Source organism: Ciona intestinalis, unplaced genomic scaffold, assembly GCF_000224145.3.
Source record: "Ciona intestinalis unplaced genomic scaffold, KH HT000077.2, whole genome shotgun sequence".
NCBI lineage: Eukaryota > Metazoa > Chordata > Ascidiacea > Phlebobranchia > Cionidae > Ciona > Ciona intestinalis.
In genome coordinates, this window is record NW_004190399.2 from 54374 (window position 1) to 67703 (window position 13330).

General features: G+C 39.2%; 2 protein-coding genes across 2 annotated transcripts; both read right to left on the reverse strand.

Moving 5' to 3' along the window:
• Nucleotides 1-17: 17 nt before the first annotated feature.
• Nucleotides 18-10259, reverse strand: swi/snf (SWI/SNF protein). The gene is given in 22 exon segments (NM_001078499.1): nt 18-681; nt 822-1034; nt 1362-1520; nt 1832-2029; nt 2394-2507; nt 2843-2953; nt 3230-3361; nt 3579-3724; nt 4609-4741; nt 5009-5133; nt 5442-5591; nt 5811-6037; nt 6385-6494; nt 6737-6805; nt 6990-7121; nt 7383-7538; nt 7886-8065; nt 8352-8420; nt 8767-8899; nt 9197-9366; nt 9589-9639; nt 10182-10259. Coding segments are annotated over 22 exon segments (3012 nt in total). The 5' UTR covers nt 10236-10259; the 3' UTR covers nt 18-501.
• A 4-nt stretch (nt 10260-10263) lies between these two features.
• Nucleotides 10264-12938, reverse strand: LOC104266558 (target of Myb protein 1-like). The gene is made up of 2 exons (XM_018815497.2): nt 12858-12938; nt 10264-12517 (listed from the first exon to the last, which is right to left on the reverse strand). Exon 2 carries the CDS (start codon nt 12451-12453, stop codon nt 11056-11058), a length of 1398 nt encoding a protein of 465 aa, XP_018671042.1. The 5' UTR covers nt 12454-12517; nt 12858-12938; the 3' UTR covers nt 10264-11055.
• Between the last annotated feature and the right edge of the window lie 392 nt (nt 12939-13330).

Consider the following 13330-nt stretch of genomic DNA (forward strand, 5'->3'; position numbering starts at 1 on the left):
CCACCCCATGCCAATTATAAATTCATTGTTTTGTATTTTCCACTAAAGTATAAATTGGAGCGAAAGTTACAAACAAGCGTCACAGAGCTACAACAATAAGCATTGTTTGGCGTGTATCTCAATTCTCTTATTTTGCCCAATAAGTTTTTATACGATACGCCTGGTAGCTGAAGTAACAGAATGAAATAATACAAACAATATGTTGTTTCTATGTAGGGCCAATAATACATGATGACAACTTTTAGTGCCGAACAAATTTCATAAATCCGATATCCAGAATAGAAAAGTTAATAAATATTGTTTCAATTTATCATCACAATGCCCATTATTGGGTTTAATTCCATTGTTCATGTAACAATACAGATTATGACATCACATTGTAATCATTGGCAGTAGGAAAGAATGATTGTTGTGCGACTATGACATCACACTTAGTCCTTGTGACATAACATGAGCCATTGTGATTGAATAAACAAATCATTATGACATCACACTCACATATCAATGGTCCTTCTTCTTCTTAACCTTCCCGTCCGTATTTTCCTCAGCTTTTCGTTTATGATGCGTCACATCATTCCTCCCCTTCTTCTTTATAAGAGGATTGTATTTGTCTCTCTCCTCAAGTTCTTGGTTCTCACGTTCAATGAGGGTTATAAGGGTGTTGCAACGTCGCTGTAGCTCCTGGGGTGGGATATTGTGCAGTTGTAAACATATATCGAGTGATGATATAAGTATATGGGAGGTGTGAATTTGGGTGACTATTTATTTCATTTCTTTAACTTTTATTTGATTCAAACAATAATCAACCCCTTTAAACTCACCATTGATGTTCTTGACTTTATAAACCAGTCAAACCTAAACTGAGGAGCTTGCCGTACACCAGCACGTAACTCATCATATGCAGATTCCCTCTCAAGTCCCAACTTATGCAGCATGCATATAAGGAACCTATCTTCTTCCTCGGTGTAATTCTTCCCTTTGTTGGTGCCGTACTGGATTCTTAGTTGGTGGAATGGGGCTCGGTATCGCGCAATCTGGGGGTGGGGGGGGGGGGTGGGTGGGTTATATATATAGCACTGTATGATGGGTACTTGGTATGAAATAAATTCTGGCAATTATTTAATTGTTTTATGATCCATTACTAGAAGATCTTTCTACAATACTGGGGGAAACAACACACACAAAAGATGGGATACCATTGGCTTATAATATCCTGTTCAGGTTTTGAAAAATTAAAAACGCTCTAAAACTGTGGCCATCAAGTTATAACCTAATTGTGTGAATATTCTTTGTTTACTACAAAATGGAATTCTAAATTAAAATAAAAACATGGCCAACATAACATGGGGTACATGGCCCACCTTTGCATCCAATGCCTTCTTAATGCTAATCTTCCTTTGTATTCTTGCCTCCCCTCTTTCTATTTGTGCCATTATACGTTCGATGTCTTGCAGTTCATTACATCGCTCCCAGAACACAGCTGAATATTCAATGACCTCTGCGGGGGTTTTCCCTTCAACCTAGATGGTGGGTAATGTATTGGGAATTTGGGACCCTTGTATATAATATATGGGGAGGGTATGTTTCAAACTATGTTCATTATCAATGTTGAAGAAGACTATTTAAAAGTTTCAATATACATAATATGAATGGTATGTAAAGTAGAATAAATACTTTGTTAAAGCTATTTTTTGCCTCCCATCAACGCAGAAGAAGGTATGTAAAAATAAATAATATAAAGGTCATGTAAACTAAAGCTACATTATCATAAGATCTCCCACAGTATAATACACCCGATTGCGACTTCAGCCATACATACATGTAAACTTACCTCTTTAGAAATACTCTCAATATCATCCCTTCCAAACTTTTCATTAGCTTTAATAAATTGATTGAAATCCCGTTTATTCCACCCAGTGAAGCCCTGTGTTAATAATTGTTCCTTCTCAACCAATTCCTCTTCCGCCAATGGTTCGGCTTCGTCAACCAACCTTTGTTGCTCCTGGACCTCTACGGCATCACTGGGCACCTGCAGTGTTGCACAATTAATATTGGGGTATAAGGTTTGCTATGAACCAGGTTGGGGAATTTGAAAAGATGGAAACACTGGTAAACTGCAGTGTTGACCAATTAATCTTGAGTAAAAGAAATGTAACTTATTTATCCTCTTGACAGTCTTTATAACACATGTGTTCTGCTTCATACACCTCGTGCCCGCTTAAGAGTTACCACGTATGGAACTTTGTGGGTAATTGTTTTTCAGTATGGCTGATAATTTGGACAACTCAATAGTGACCATTGGGTTGGAGCAATTGCCAATAAGTGTCATATTAAAGGACACGCACACAATGGTAGCATCAAGCTAAAACTAGTTACATTCTTTAACACCTCACTTTGTAACCAATGGATTTCCGGAAACAGAAAATTTCTTTCTCTAATAATTCGAACAATCTTGGTGGGAAGAATTGAAAGTCTTGGACGGATGGTTGCTTGGGTGGGCGGGGTGCCTGTGGGGCGGGGGGGGGGGGTTAGTTAACAGAAGTAGATATAGTAGGGTGAGGTAAGGTGGTCCCCAGGGGTGAATCCAGGGTTATCTGGTGTACGGGATGCACAATGTCCGCATACATGAGCCTTGAAAATAAGGTGTGAATAAATATGCGCTTATCCTAGGTGGAAAGACAGACGTGGTGAAACATCTCAATTCAGAATTGTAACCTTGATATTCATAATTAAAATTTTTGTATAACAAACACCAAAAACTGTTGGCATCATCTTGTAAAAGACTGAGTAGACTTGGTGAAAACATCTGCTATAGTATAATGAGTCTATACCAACAGTTTACCTTTGGGGCCTTGGGTTCACTAACCCTCAAAGCTTCTCGAAAATATTGGTCGACGGCATAGTTGGCTTTGCGTTCACGTTTAGGGGGTTCGATCCATGGAAGTAACCCTCCCTGTGTGTGGATACAGTTTGTATATTATATATAGGTGAGGGTGCGAGGCACACCACATAAAAGCCAGAGTTGGCCTATTACCTAAACATTTTCAAAATCTGGTGAAATTTTTACCTTAATAATTTTTATTTTGATAGTTTGGCTAAACACCCTAGACCATACCCCCACATCACTCACCGAGCTTTTATATTTTGCAACCCAACCAGTTAAGCTTCTGACCTAATGATATACCATACTACACCCAACCCCCATACCTACTACAGTACAACCACCCACCTCAGCTTGCTTCCCCTTCCAATCTTGCCCCTCAAACTTATACACTGAGTACGCGCTCTCCCCTTCATCTAGTGTGAACTTACGTAGCGCTCCCTCCCCAAGTTTATGGAGTCGCTGTTTCATCTCGTTTGTCTGTGAATAAGGGAGTACAATGGGATATTATCAAGCAACAATCAACCACAATATGTTTATTGCAATATATAATATACAACAACAAACAACGCTCTTTTAGAGTCATGAGGATACGGTTATAATTCCAAATATAGTCTCTGCCGATAAAAGAGAAAGAAACATGTTCCATCTTACCCCATTCTACTACACCGATACACACACCCACATCCCAACTTACCCTAGCTTCCCCATGGGCAATAATAGCGTTAATATCCTCGTCCGTTATCTCACTTTCCTTGGAAGCAAACACATGGTTCGCCCCGTGTCGTATCATGTTTAACATTTCATCCTTGCCAAGTTTCTGACTCTGATCAACCAAGCGCCCTGTGGGGAATGAATGATAGATATATTCGGGAATATTTATTGCTGTATCCTGTATGTGTGTTTGGTGTTGGGGTAATGAACCAACTCTGGCATAAATCTCAGGTTCCATGGCATGCCTCACTGTAGGACCTCACCCATATAGAATAGAATGTGCATATACAATATTGGGGTAATGGGTCAACTCTGGCCTAAATCCTGGGTCCCATGGCATGCCCACTACAGGACCTTACCCATATAGAATAGAATGTGCATATACAATGTTGGAGTAATGGGCCAACTCTGGTCTAAATCTCAGGTCCCATGGCATGCCTCACTACAGGACCTCACCCATATAGAATAGAATGTGCGTATACAATGTTGGGGTAATGGGCCAACTCTGGCTAAATCCCAGGTTCCATAGCATGCCTCACTACAGGACCTCACCCATATAGAATAGAATGTGCATATACAATGTTGGAGTAATGGGCCAACTCTGGTCTAAATCTCAGGTCCCATGGCATGCCTCACTACAGGACCTCACCCATATAGAATAGAATGTGCGTATACAATGTTGGGGTAATGGGCCAACTCTGGCTAAATCCCAGGTTCCATAGCATGCCTCACTGTAGGACCTCACCCATATAGAATAGAATGTGCGTATACAATGTTGGGGTAATGGGCCAACTCTGGCTAAATCCCAGGTTCCATAGCATGCCTCACTGTAGGACCTCACACATATAGAATAGAATGTGCATATACAATGTTGGAGTAATGGGCCAACTCTGGTCTAAATCCTGGGTCCCATGGTGTCTTACTGTTGAACCTTACTCATGTAGACCAAATTATAGGCCCTCCCAGTGGGTGCTTTATATTGTAACAATGATAACAATGACATAACAATCCACCTTGTTGTATAACAATGTTATCAAGATGAAGTTTCATTTCAGCGCGTTCAATAATTCTTTCCTCCACAGTATTTTCAGTGATAAGTCGGAACACCATAACTTGTTTCTTCTGCCCGATTCTATGGGCTCGGTCCTGGAAACATACTGCAACTTAAAGATACTTTGCAGCAACAAGGGTTATTCAAAACATGCAGTCAGCATTATCACTCCACCACCCATGATGGTACAATCCATTACTGACCACTAGCAATCGTGGTTAAGCGTCTTGAGCCTATACGTCGTATGGCAACACCACAATTGTGGGCAAGTGTGTCCTTGGGCAAGTGTTGTCTTATGACATACAGACCCATGTCTTCAGCCAAACACCTTAACCAGCATCACCACCCCCCAGCCTACCCACCATTGCTTGCATATCAACTTGTGGATTCCAATCACTATCGAACAAAATCACAATATTTGCCGTCATTAGATTGATTCCTAAACCACCAGCTCGTGTGGAAAGCATGAAGATAAACTTTTCACTGCCTGTTGGTGTATGAGACCATCATGTTATATATCGTCACGTATACAAGCACAGGTTTGTATGTAATGTGTATATATTGTTTAAAAGGGCAACTGACCATAAAAAGTTAAAAAAAAACAAAAAAACACTACTGTTTTTTTGTACTACTGTTTTTTTTCTTTGGTTATAGAAACTGTGTTAGATGTTCTGTGGATCTAACACAGTTCTATAACCAAAGTATTTTTAACCTGCAATAATTCGGATAAAACTTAACAGAACTGTGTTAAAAAAATACAGAACAGCAAAACCTCAGGATTCCTACAACACAAACCTGGTCTGTTGAACTCATTAATCTGGCGTTGTCTATCCTCGTGCGGTGTCTGCCCATCCAACCTGCAATAATTATAACCCCTCCACATGCAATAATCCTCCAGTATATCCAATATACGAGTCATTTGACTGAAGATAAGAACCCGGTCACCTGGAAGATGAGGGTAAACATGGGACGTAATGTAAAAACTTTAGTATTAAAGTGTTTGTCCAATATAAATAAACCAAGATTACATTGTAGCTAATGTTAAAACAGACAAACACAGGTATCCACTCAAGCATTGCATTCAATGTTTCAACAACAACCTATAAATAGTAATAATAATTTAAGACAATAAGAATCCCCCACACATAAAAAGCCACCCCTCACCTTGTTCCTGGAACTTAGGCAGCAGTTTATCCAACACTGATAGTTTCCCACTGTTGACCACCAGATGTTCACTAGTGGTGTAAGGTGGACCAGGTTCCGCTCCATCAAACAAATATGGATGGTTGCAACATTTGCGGAGTTGCATCAATATATTAAGGAGACGAACACGGTCGGTACGACCGGCTGCGTTGATGATGTCAATGTCCTTCACCAGGATCTTGGTGTACCTGGGGAAGAGATTTTTTTATAATGTAGAACGACTAGAACCTGTTTATTAGAAAATACAAAAGTAACAAATGATTAAAATTAGTTTAAAATAGACAACTGGACTGAACATGTTTGCGCAATACAGCATGTGGTATTGAATGTAACAATGGTATTTGTGGTAAAATAGCGACGATTGTTTTAATAGTTGTTAAATATGGGAGACCTCACTAATCTGATTGTTTGTACAAACACATACCAGCAGGATAGAAATGTGAAACGGAAGATTTATGCTTAAAAACTTTAATGCTCGAACATATGATGTAAGCCCTGTTTCAAAAATAAGCGCAAATGTGAGTAACAGCCTCACCATTCTCGTTGCATCTTGCTAAGCCCGGTGTAAATCTTGGTTTCTTTCTTGGGAAGTAAACTATGTTCAACATCGCTCTTCAATCTTCGAAGCAAGAACGGGCGAAGCACCTGAGTATAAGGGGGGTTAGGTGGTGGTAGTGACGAGCCTTGAACCCGGAGTATAAGGTTCAAAGGCAACCTTTTCAACCACTGTGTTATGACTTTTTTATCTGTGCGTGAGTCTCTTATTGGGGGACATGAGGTTTAGGCCAATTTCGACCCATTACCCCAAGACCCACACTACTTATATAAACATTTAAATAAATAAACAAACAAGCCGCAAGTGCCTATAGCTTATTATCCCAACCCACCCCATGCAGTCTTGTAACAAGTCCTTTGTCATCTTCAAGGTTGTTCGCGTTGAACCACGAGTCAAAATCCTGCGGTATAAAGATCGGTTTAGGGTTTGCTCTTCTGGTAAGTTTTATTCTGTTGCTGCCAGATACGATGGTGTTTAAAAAAATTTTACAAATTTTATTTCTATACGTTTTTGAACACACCAAAATAAAAAGTTATAAAATTATTCTTTAAATAAATGTATTACGCTAATTACGAATAACTCACCTCAGATGAATTGAAGACATCAGGCAGCAAGAAGTTTAGTAACGCCCACAATTCATGGAGGTTGTTTTGTAGGGGGGTTCCCGTTAACAACAATCGGTTTGTGCTACGGAATTGTCGGACAATCGTGGATAACTGGAAGTATGACATCATAATAAGTGATGTAAATCTATGTTGTAAATATAATAGGACAATAAAACTAATGATTCATCATTACAATATTTAGTTTTAACTAAAATCTGTTGAAAATGAAGACAAAACCGTTACAAGCACCTTATGGATAAAAAGTTGTGGAAAAAACCATTAGTTAAATTTACTAATAATAAAGTGTAACTGTAAGGTTGCCATAGTTTATTTAAAAGTCTAAACTCATGTTAAGCAGATGTTTTAAACAACCTTTGACTTTTCATTCTTGATCCTGTGAGCTTCATCAATAACAACGTATCTCCAGTTAAACTTCTTGAAGCAAGCCTTCTCTATAATGATCACTTCATATGAGGTGATGCATACGTCCCATTCGCCCGGCATCATTACGTCGCGTATGATGGTCGCCTGTGTGGGGGGGTTGTTAGTATTATGGTAGGGTATGAAGCTACTATGTATGTAGCACCCTGGGTATTACGGTAATGGGGCAACTCTGATGTAAATCCCAGGTACCATGGCTTGCCTCACTGTAGGACTTTACTTAATACAGAATAGTGTTAACTCTTTTAGCAAACATAGTGGGGGCCTATTCGTTTTAAATTTTAGTTAAATGACTTTAGTTGAAAATAAATAACAATAAATCACATTTAAAGTTATAAAATGACTGTTAAGACGACATTTAAAAATTCAAATCTACAAGAAAAGATACGACGACTGCTACATAAATAACAACCATCACACAACCAGCCACTTACCCTTTGATCCTTGGATCCAATAAGACACACAGTCCTTATAGAAGGACACCAACGTTCAAACTCATTCACCCAGTTCGATATAGTGGACTTTGGTACAATAACCATGTGGGGGCCAGGTATGCTACGGTAATGTTTCAAGTAGCCAAGCAATGATATTGTTTGTAACGTCTTCCCTAAACCCTGGAAGTCGTGTTTGTGTTATTACCTATCTAAAATTATATAAATTTTGAAGGGAATTAGCAGCAACACAACACACCATTGATATAAGGTGGGGGAAAGATTGTCAGTTGTAAACAGTGGCCACTGATCCAAAAAATGCCTAAAGTTTTTATGTTGCCATCGGTGTTTATACTTAAAAACTTATGTTGAGCAGATGTTTCAATTTATTCACACTGTGTTGATTATCAATGCTGAAGGAGACTAGATTATAGAAGAGGTTATACGACATGTTGTTACACATACTAACCATCTCATCAGCAAGTATTCCACTAATACCATTCTCATACAAAGATATCATCCAGTTTAGACCACGGATCTGTACGGATAAATTTCATTGTTATAAGTAGCATAAAGTAAACAAGGAAGTAAAGATTGTCACACAATATTTTCAAGCGATGTAGATTACAAAAGCACTGAGTGATAGTAATTGTTGTTGATCACTTAGAACATTGGTTTAATTTAGTCGTTTATTGCAACATGTGAGTCTTACACCCATTAACTCCTAATGAAGCATAGAGGACAACAAGGTGAAAACTTAAAATTGGGTCCGCCACTCTGCCTCCTCCCCCCTCTATGTTCCCTATTATGTTTGACAACTATGAGTGTAACTGCATTTTACCAATGTTGCTCCAGGTTTAAACAACTTACATCTAAACCCTCACCTGATAATCTCTCATTTCCCCATTCTTGACATAATGTGGTGACTTCTCGAACCTCGTGATGGCTCCTTGTGACTTTCGAGCGTCCGATAATAATTCCTCGTCTTCGTCTTGCTCGGTACGACGGTGTCGGTGGCTGGGAGAGAGGATGTTATGAATAAATCTGAGCAGGGGTGTTACATATGTAGTAACCTTGTTAGCGAGCACAAGGTGTATGAAACAGAACACCCGTGTTATAACGACTGTCACTGCTCCGCCATGCGAGGATAAAAAAGTTAGATACATGGTAACTTGTAAGCAGGCACGAGGTGTATGAAACAGAACACCCGTTATAATGACTGTCGTCTGTCATGCGAGGATAAATAAGTTACATTCCATAGTTGACTGCAGCTTCTGAACATCAGGCAATTCAGTCACCGAACATTCCACTTACTCAGCAGCAGCAGTGCTTGCCGAAGGTTCCTCCTTGGAGCAAAGTCGTGGTCTTCCTCTCATCTTAAGGGGGCTTGTGGGGGATTTGGTTTTAACGGTAGGGTTCATAAAGTGAGCGAAAATCTCGGTCTGTTTCAGCAGGAACTCAAACCTTTTGCCATGGTCTTGTTGCTGGGGAAAGTAATGTGTTGAATGTAAAGGAATTAATGGGTGGTCACCATGGACAATCATGGTCATGCAAGGTATTTCTGCTTTGGAATAGTCTGGGAACACAATCATGGTAAAGAGTAATTAATGTACCCTGGTTTTACAAAAGATAGGTACTGATAAATAGGTGGACAATACAGAACATTGGTCTACAATATAATATGACATCTCAAGCAAAACACTCACCATTTTTTCAGCATATCCAGATTTTGGGGGAGGTGTTTTCTCTTCTTCATTCTGGATGGGAAGAAACACATTATAATACAAAGTTTTAAATTGCAATACATTCCTCTATTCTATATGGGTGAGGTCATACAGTGAGGCACGCCATGGGACCTGGGATTTGGCCAGAGTTGGCCCATTACCCCAACATTGTATATGCACATTCTATTCTATATGGGTGAGGTCCTACAGTGAGGTACGCCATAGGACCTGGGATTTAGACCAGAGTTGCCCATTACCCCAATATTGTATATGCACATTCTATTCTATATGGGTGAGATCCTACAGTGAGGTACGCCATAGGACCTGGGATTTATACCAAAGTTGGCCCATTACCCCAACATTGTATATGCACATTTTATTCTATATGGGTGAGGTCCTACAGTGAGGCACACCTGGGTGCTAGGAATTAGGCGAGAGTTGGCCCATTACCATGACACCGAGAAGCCAACAGTCCATTAGTAGCCACCCACCAGGTACCCACTGTATTCTCACAGTTGGCAACTACGTAAAAACCTACCCAACTACAACCAAACAAACAAATAGAAGTAACTTACCTCGCTACCAGAGTGATTGGAGAGAGCTCCGGTGTCGGAAGCCGTGCCAGACATCTTTATGCAACAGTATCTAAGTTATGTCTGTAAAATATGGGAGCAATTAACACAAGTTCAAAACACTTCATTGAATAACCAAAGACTGCACGTGTTACAAGTGGAAAGTGAATATACGTTAAATAATGATTACTTGTCAAATGAATATAGGGTGCGGGGGTTATTACTTATTACAGAGCGTGCATTAGTAAAATTTAATTACAATTTTTATACATAAGGTTTGAAATAGATTTAAAATAACACAATATAATTTATAAACAAGCGACAAAATACAGAATATTGATAATTAGTTCATAGAACCAAGATTTAGAATAGATGCAAACATTCAGCATAAACAGTGGTGTTGAAGTCTTTGTTATGTTTGTGGGGTGAGGTTTAAAACAAAGGTAAAGTTAAGTTAGGGCTGGGGTTGGTTATGGAAAGGGACGTCAACTTGTTGGTTCTGAACTCTGATATTTTTGTGGGTAATGGGCTAACTTTTAAACTTCAGTTCCCTGTTGTGCCTATCTGTAGGACCTCACCTGGATAGAATATAATGACAGTATTTGCTACTGCTAATATACATAACATATAGGCAGATATAACACAAGTTAAAATACGAAACATCCACAAACATAACATGAAGTGTGACGTAACTTTAACACACCGGCAAAATCATTTTTTGCAACCAAAAAATGTTGAACGTGCTTGTGTGTAAGCCGCCAAAAGTTTAAGAATGTTATTGAATTAATAAACATGCAGTGATCTAAAACTATTAGTGTTACAAACTATTAACCCAATGCTATATATAATATGTAAAATACAATAATAATAATAAACTTTAATTTGGTTTTGCATTTGAATTGCTGACACCAAGAGCACCAGCGTTGCCCGACAACCATTGTTCAATTTCTTGCTCTGACGAACCAAGCTGTAAGACTTCCTCTGGGGGGACTTCGTTGGGTGGGGTAAGTTGGCGCGTGCCAAACGGGTCAAACGTTGCACCGAGGTTAAGTTGTAGAAGCTCATCTGGTACCTTTGATGCCCCTGGTTGTACAGGTGGTAGAACTATTGGTGTGGCTTCGGCACTCAGGTCGATTAGGTCGTTTACTTCAGCAGGTTGGGATTCTGAGTAGCTAGGGGGAGGTTCTTGTATAGGGGGTTGGGTGGGATTGGGAAATGAATGGGAGTCGTTTGGGTAATGCGGTTTGGCATCACTGGGGAAATGTGGTTGTGGAATACTGGCGTAAACTGGTTGCGCATCACTGCCATAAACTGGTTGCGCATCACTGGGAAATGAATGGGCATCACTGGGAAAATGTGGAGCTGGCATCACTGAAGGAGAAAAGGTTTCTTGGTTCGCTCGGAACTTTTCAAACCTTTCGTATCTCAAGAAAACATTGTTTAAATCATCGTTGACAGCCAGTATTTCCATCGTTATTTCTTCGTTCCCAATCTGTTCCATCAGTTCTACAATTCTCTGCTGCATCGCCTTGCATGTTCTGTTCAGTTCATGTAAAAGCTTCAGATCTGGATCGTCACAGTTCAGTGGGTTGAGGTGCGTCAACATATCGGAAAACACGCGCACATTACCCAGCACGACTCCAAGATCTTTCCTTACTTTAGCTATCTGTTGTGGACTAGGATTGATGACACCACCAGTATAATAAGGTACCGACCCTGCAGTAGCTAATGGCTGGTTCCTAACATGGTGTTTATGTTTTTCTTGCTTTGTGTCAGATTTTGAGCCTGGATTTTGAAACCCTGAAGCTTTAATATCAGGGAAAGTGATTCCTTTCTCTTGTAGCTCCATATACACTTGTTTAAGCCCACTATGGGAAGCTCTGGTGTCTTCTGCCAATGTTTTTATCATCCCCAACACTCGATCCTGCAAAGCTTGGGACGGATTATTCTTCGGTTGAATAATTTTCATTAAAACATCGCTACAAAACTCTTTAGTAATGACAGCATTGTAAAACAACTCCCCACAATTTTTAATGCAGGCTTCAACAACTGACAAAATTAGCGATGCCTGTTTTGGACTTTTGTGACCCGCGCTTCTTTTCTTGATTGCTTTCACTGCATCTTTAGTACCATCACCATATGCGTTTATGGTGTCACAAAGCTCCATTATTACGCTCCAATCCTCACTTTCCAGGTTCGAGCTGGTTGCTCGTTCAACCAAATGACCGGCAGGGGAACCATAAGCATTACTAAACATAGATTGAACTCTTTCCATTTTGAACTTTTAATATTGTTTTAGCTTTACAACTTATATACCATGCTCTACATTAAAGCAAAACCTGTAAAACATAGTCACATTTTAATATAAAGCAGTTAAATTAGCTACCAACATTATCTAAGCTGTAAGGTTAAAGTTCTGTGAGATCTAAGGCCAAAGTTGGGTAAGATCCAATAGTTAGCAACGTCTATAACTACGTAAATATCCTGAGGGTAAAATATTCAACTAAACATAAAATACTATAACTGTATAATAGTAATCTTTGGTACAAAAAAAGACGTTTTTAAATATGTGCAGCATATTATAAACTGATAGAAAGATCTGGTTTGTATGTTTTAATACGACTACATAAGTTATTAAACTGAATTTGTACACCGCCACTGGTATAGAAAAGAAATTACCTCAAGTTTAGCAGCCACGCTTTTTGACACTTTTCTGAAGTTTTACCTGTAGTGTGTTTTAACGACTGTCATTTTGTTGCTAATTCCTTCTATTCATTGGTTTATTTTCCGCTATCGTATTTGAAGATATAAATACAAAATATATGTTTATTTATATAAACTAATCACATGTCTAAAAATCCACCTGTCAATCAAGCGCCCAAGCGGAATCGCGAATAAGTCCCGCCAATTGAAAATAGAGATCGTAAATAACTATTTCGGGGAGCATACTGCACACACGGGCAGTCGGTATTAGGACTAATATACCAATACACACTCATGTTATGTTATATCACTTGACCATCAGACGGAGGTGATCGAATATACCATGAGTTTAACATTATTTTACGTTGTGGCAGTTAATGCACACACATCTGTGTGCGGTGAAGTCCCATCAAACTTATTCTTCTTTTGTTGAAACATTGAAGAAATGA

Excerpts from the sequence above, each read along its gene's own strand:
- LOC104266558 (XM_018815497.2), bottom strand. The coding sequence starts at position 12,453 with ATGGAAAGAGTTCAATCTATGTTTAGTAATGCTTATGGTTCCCCTGCC.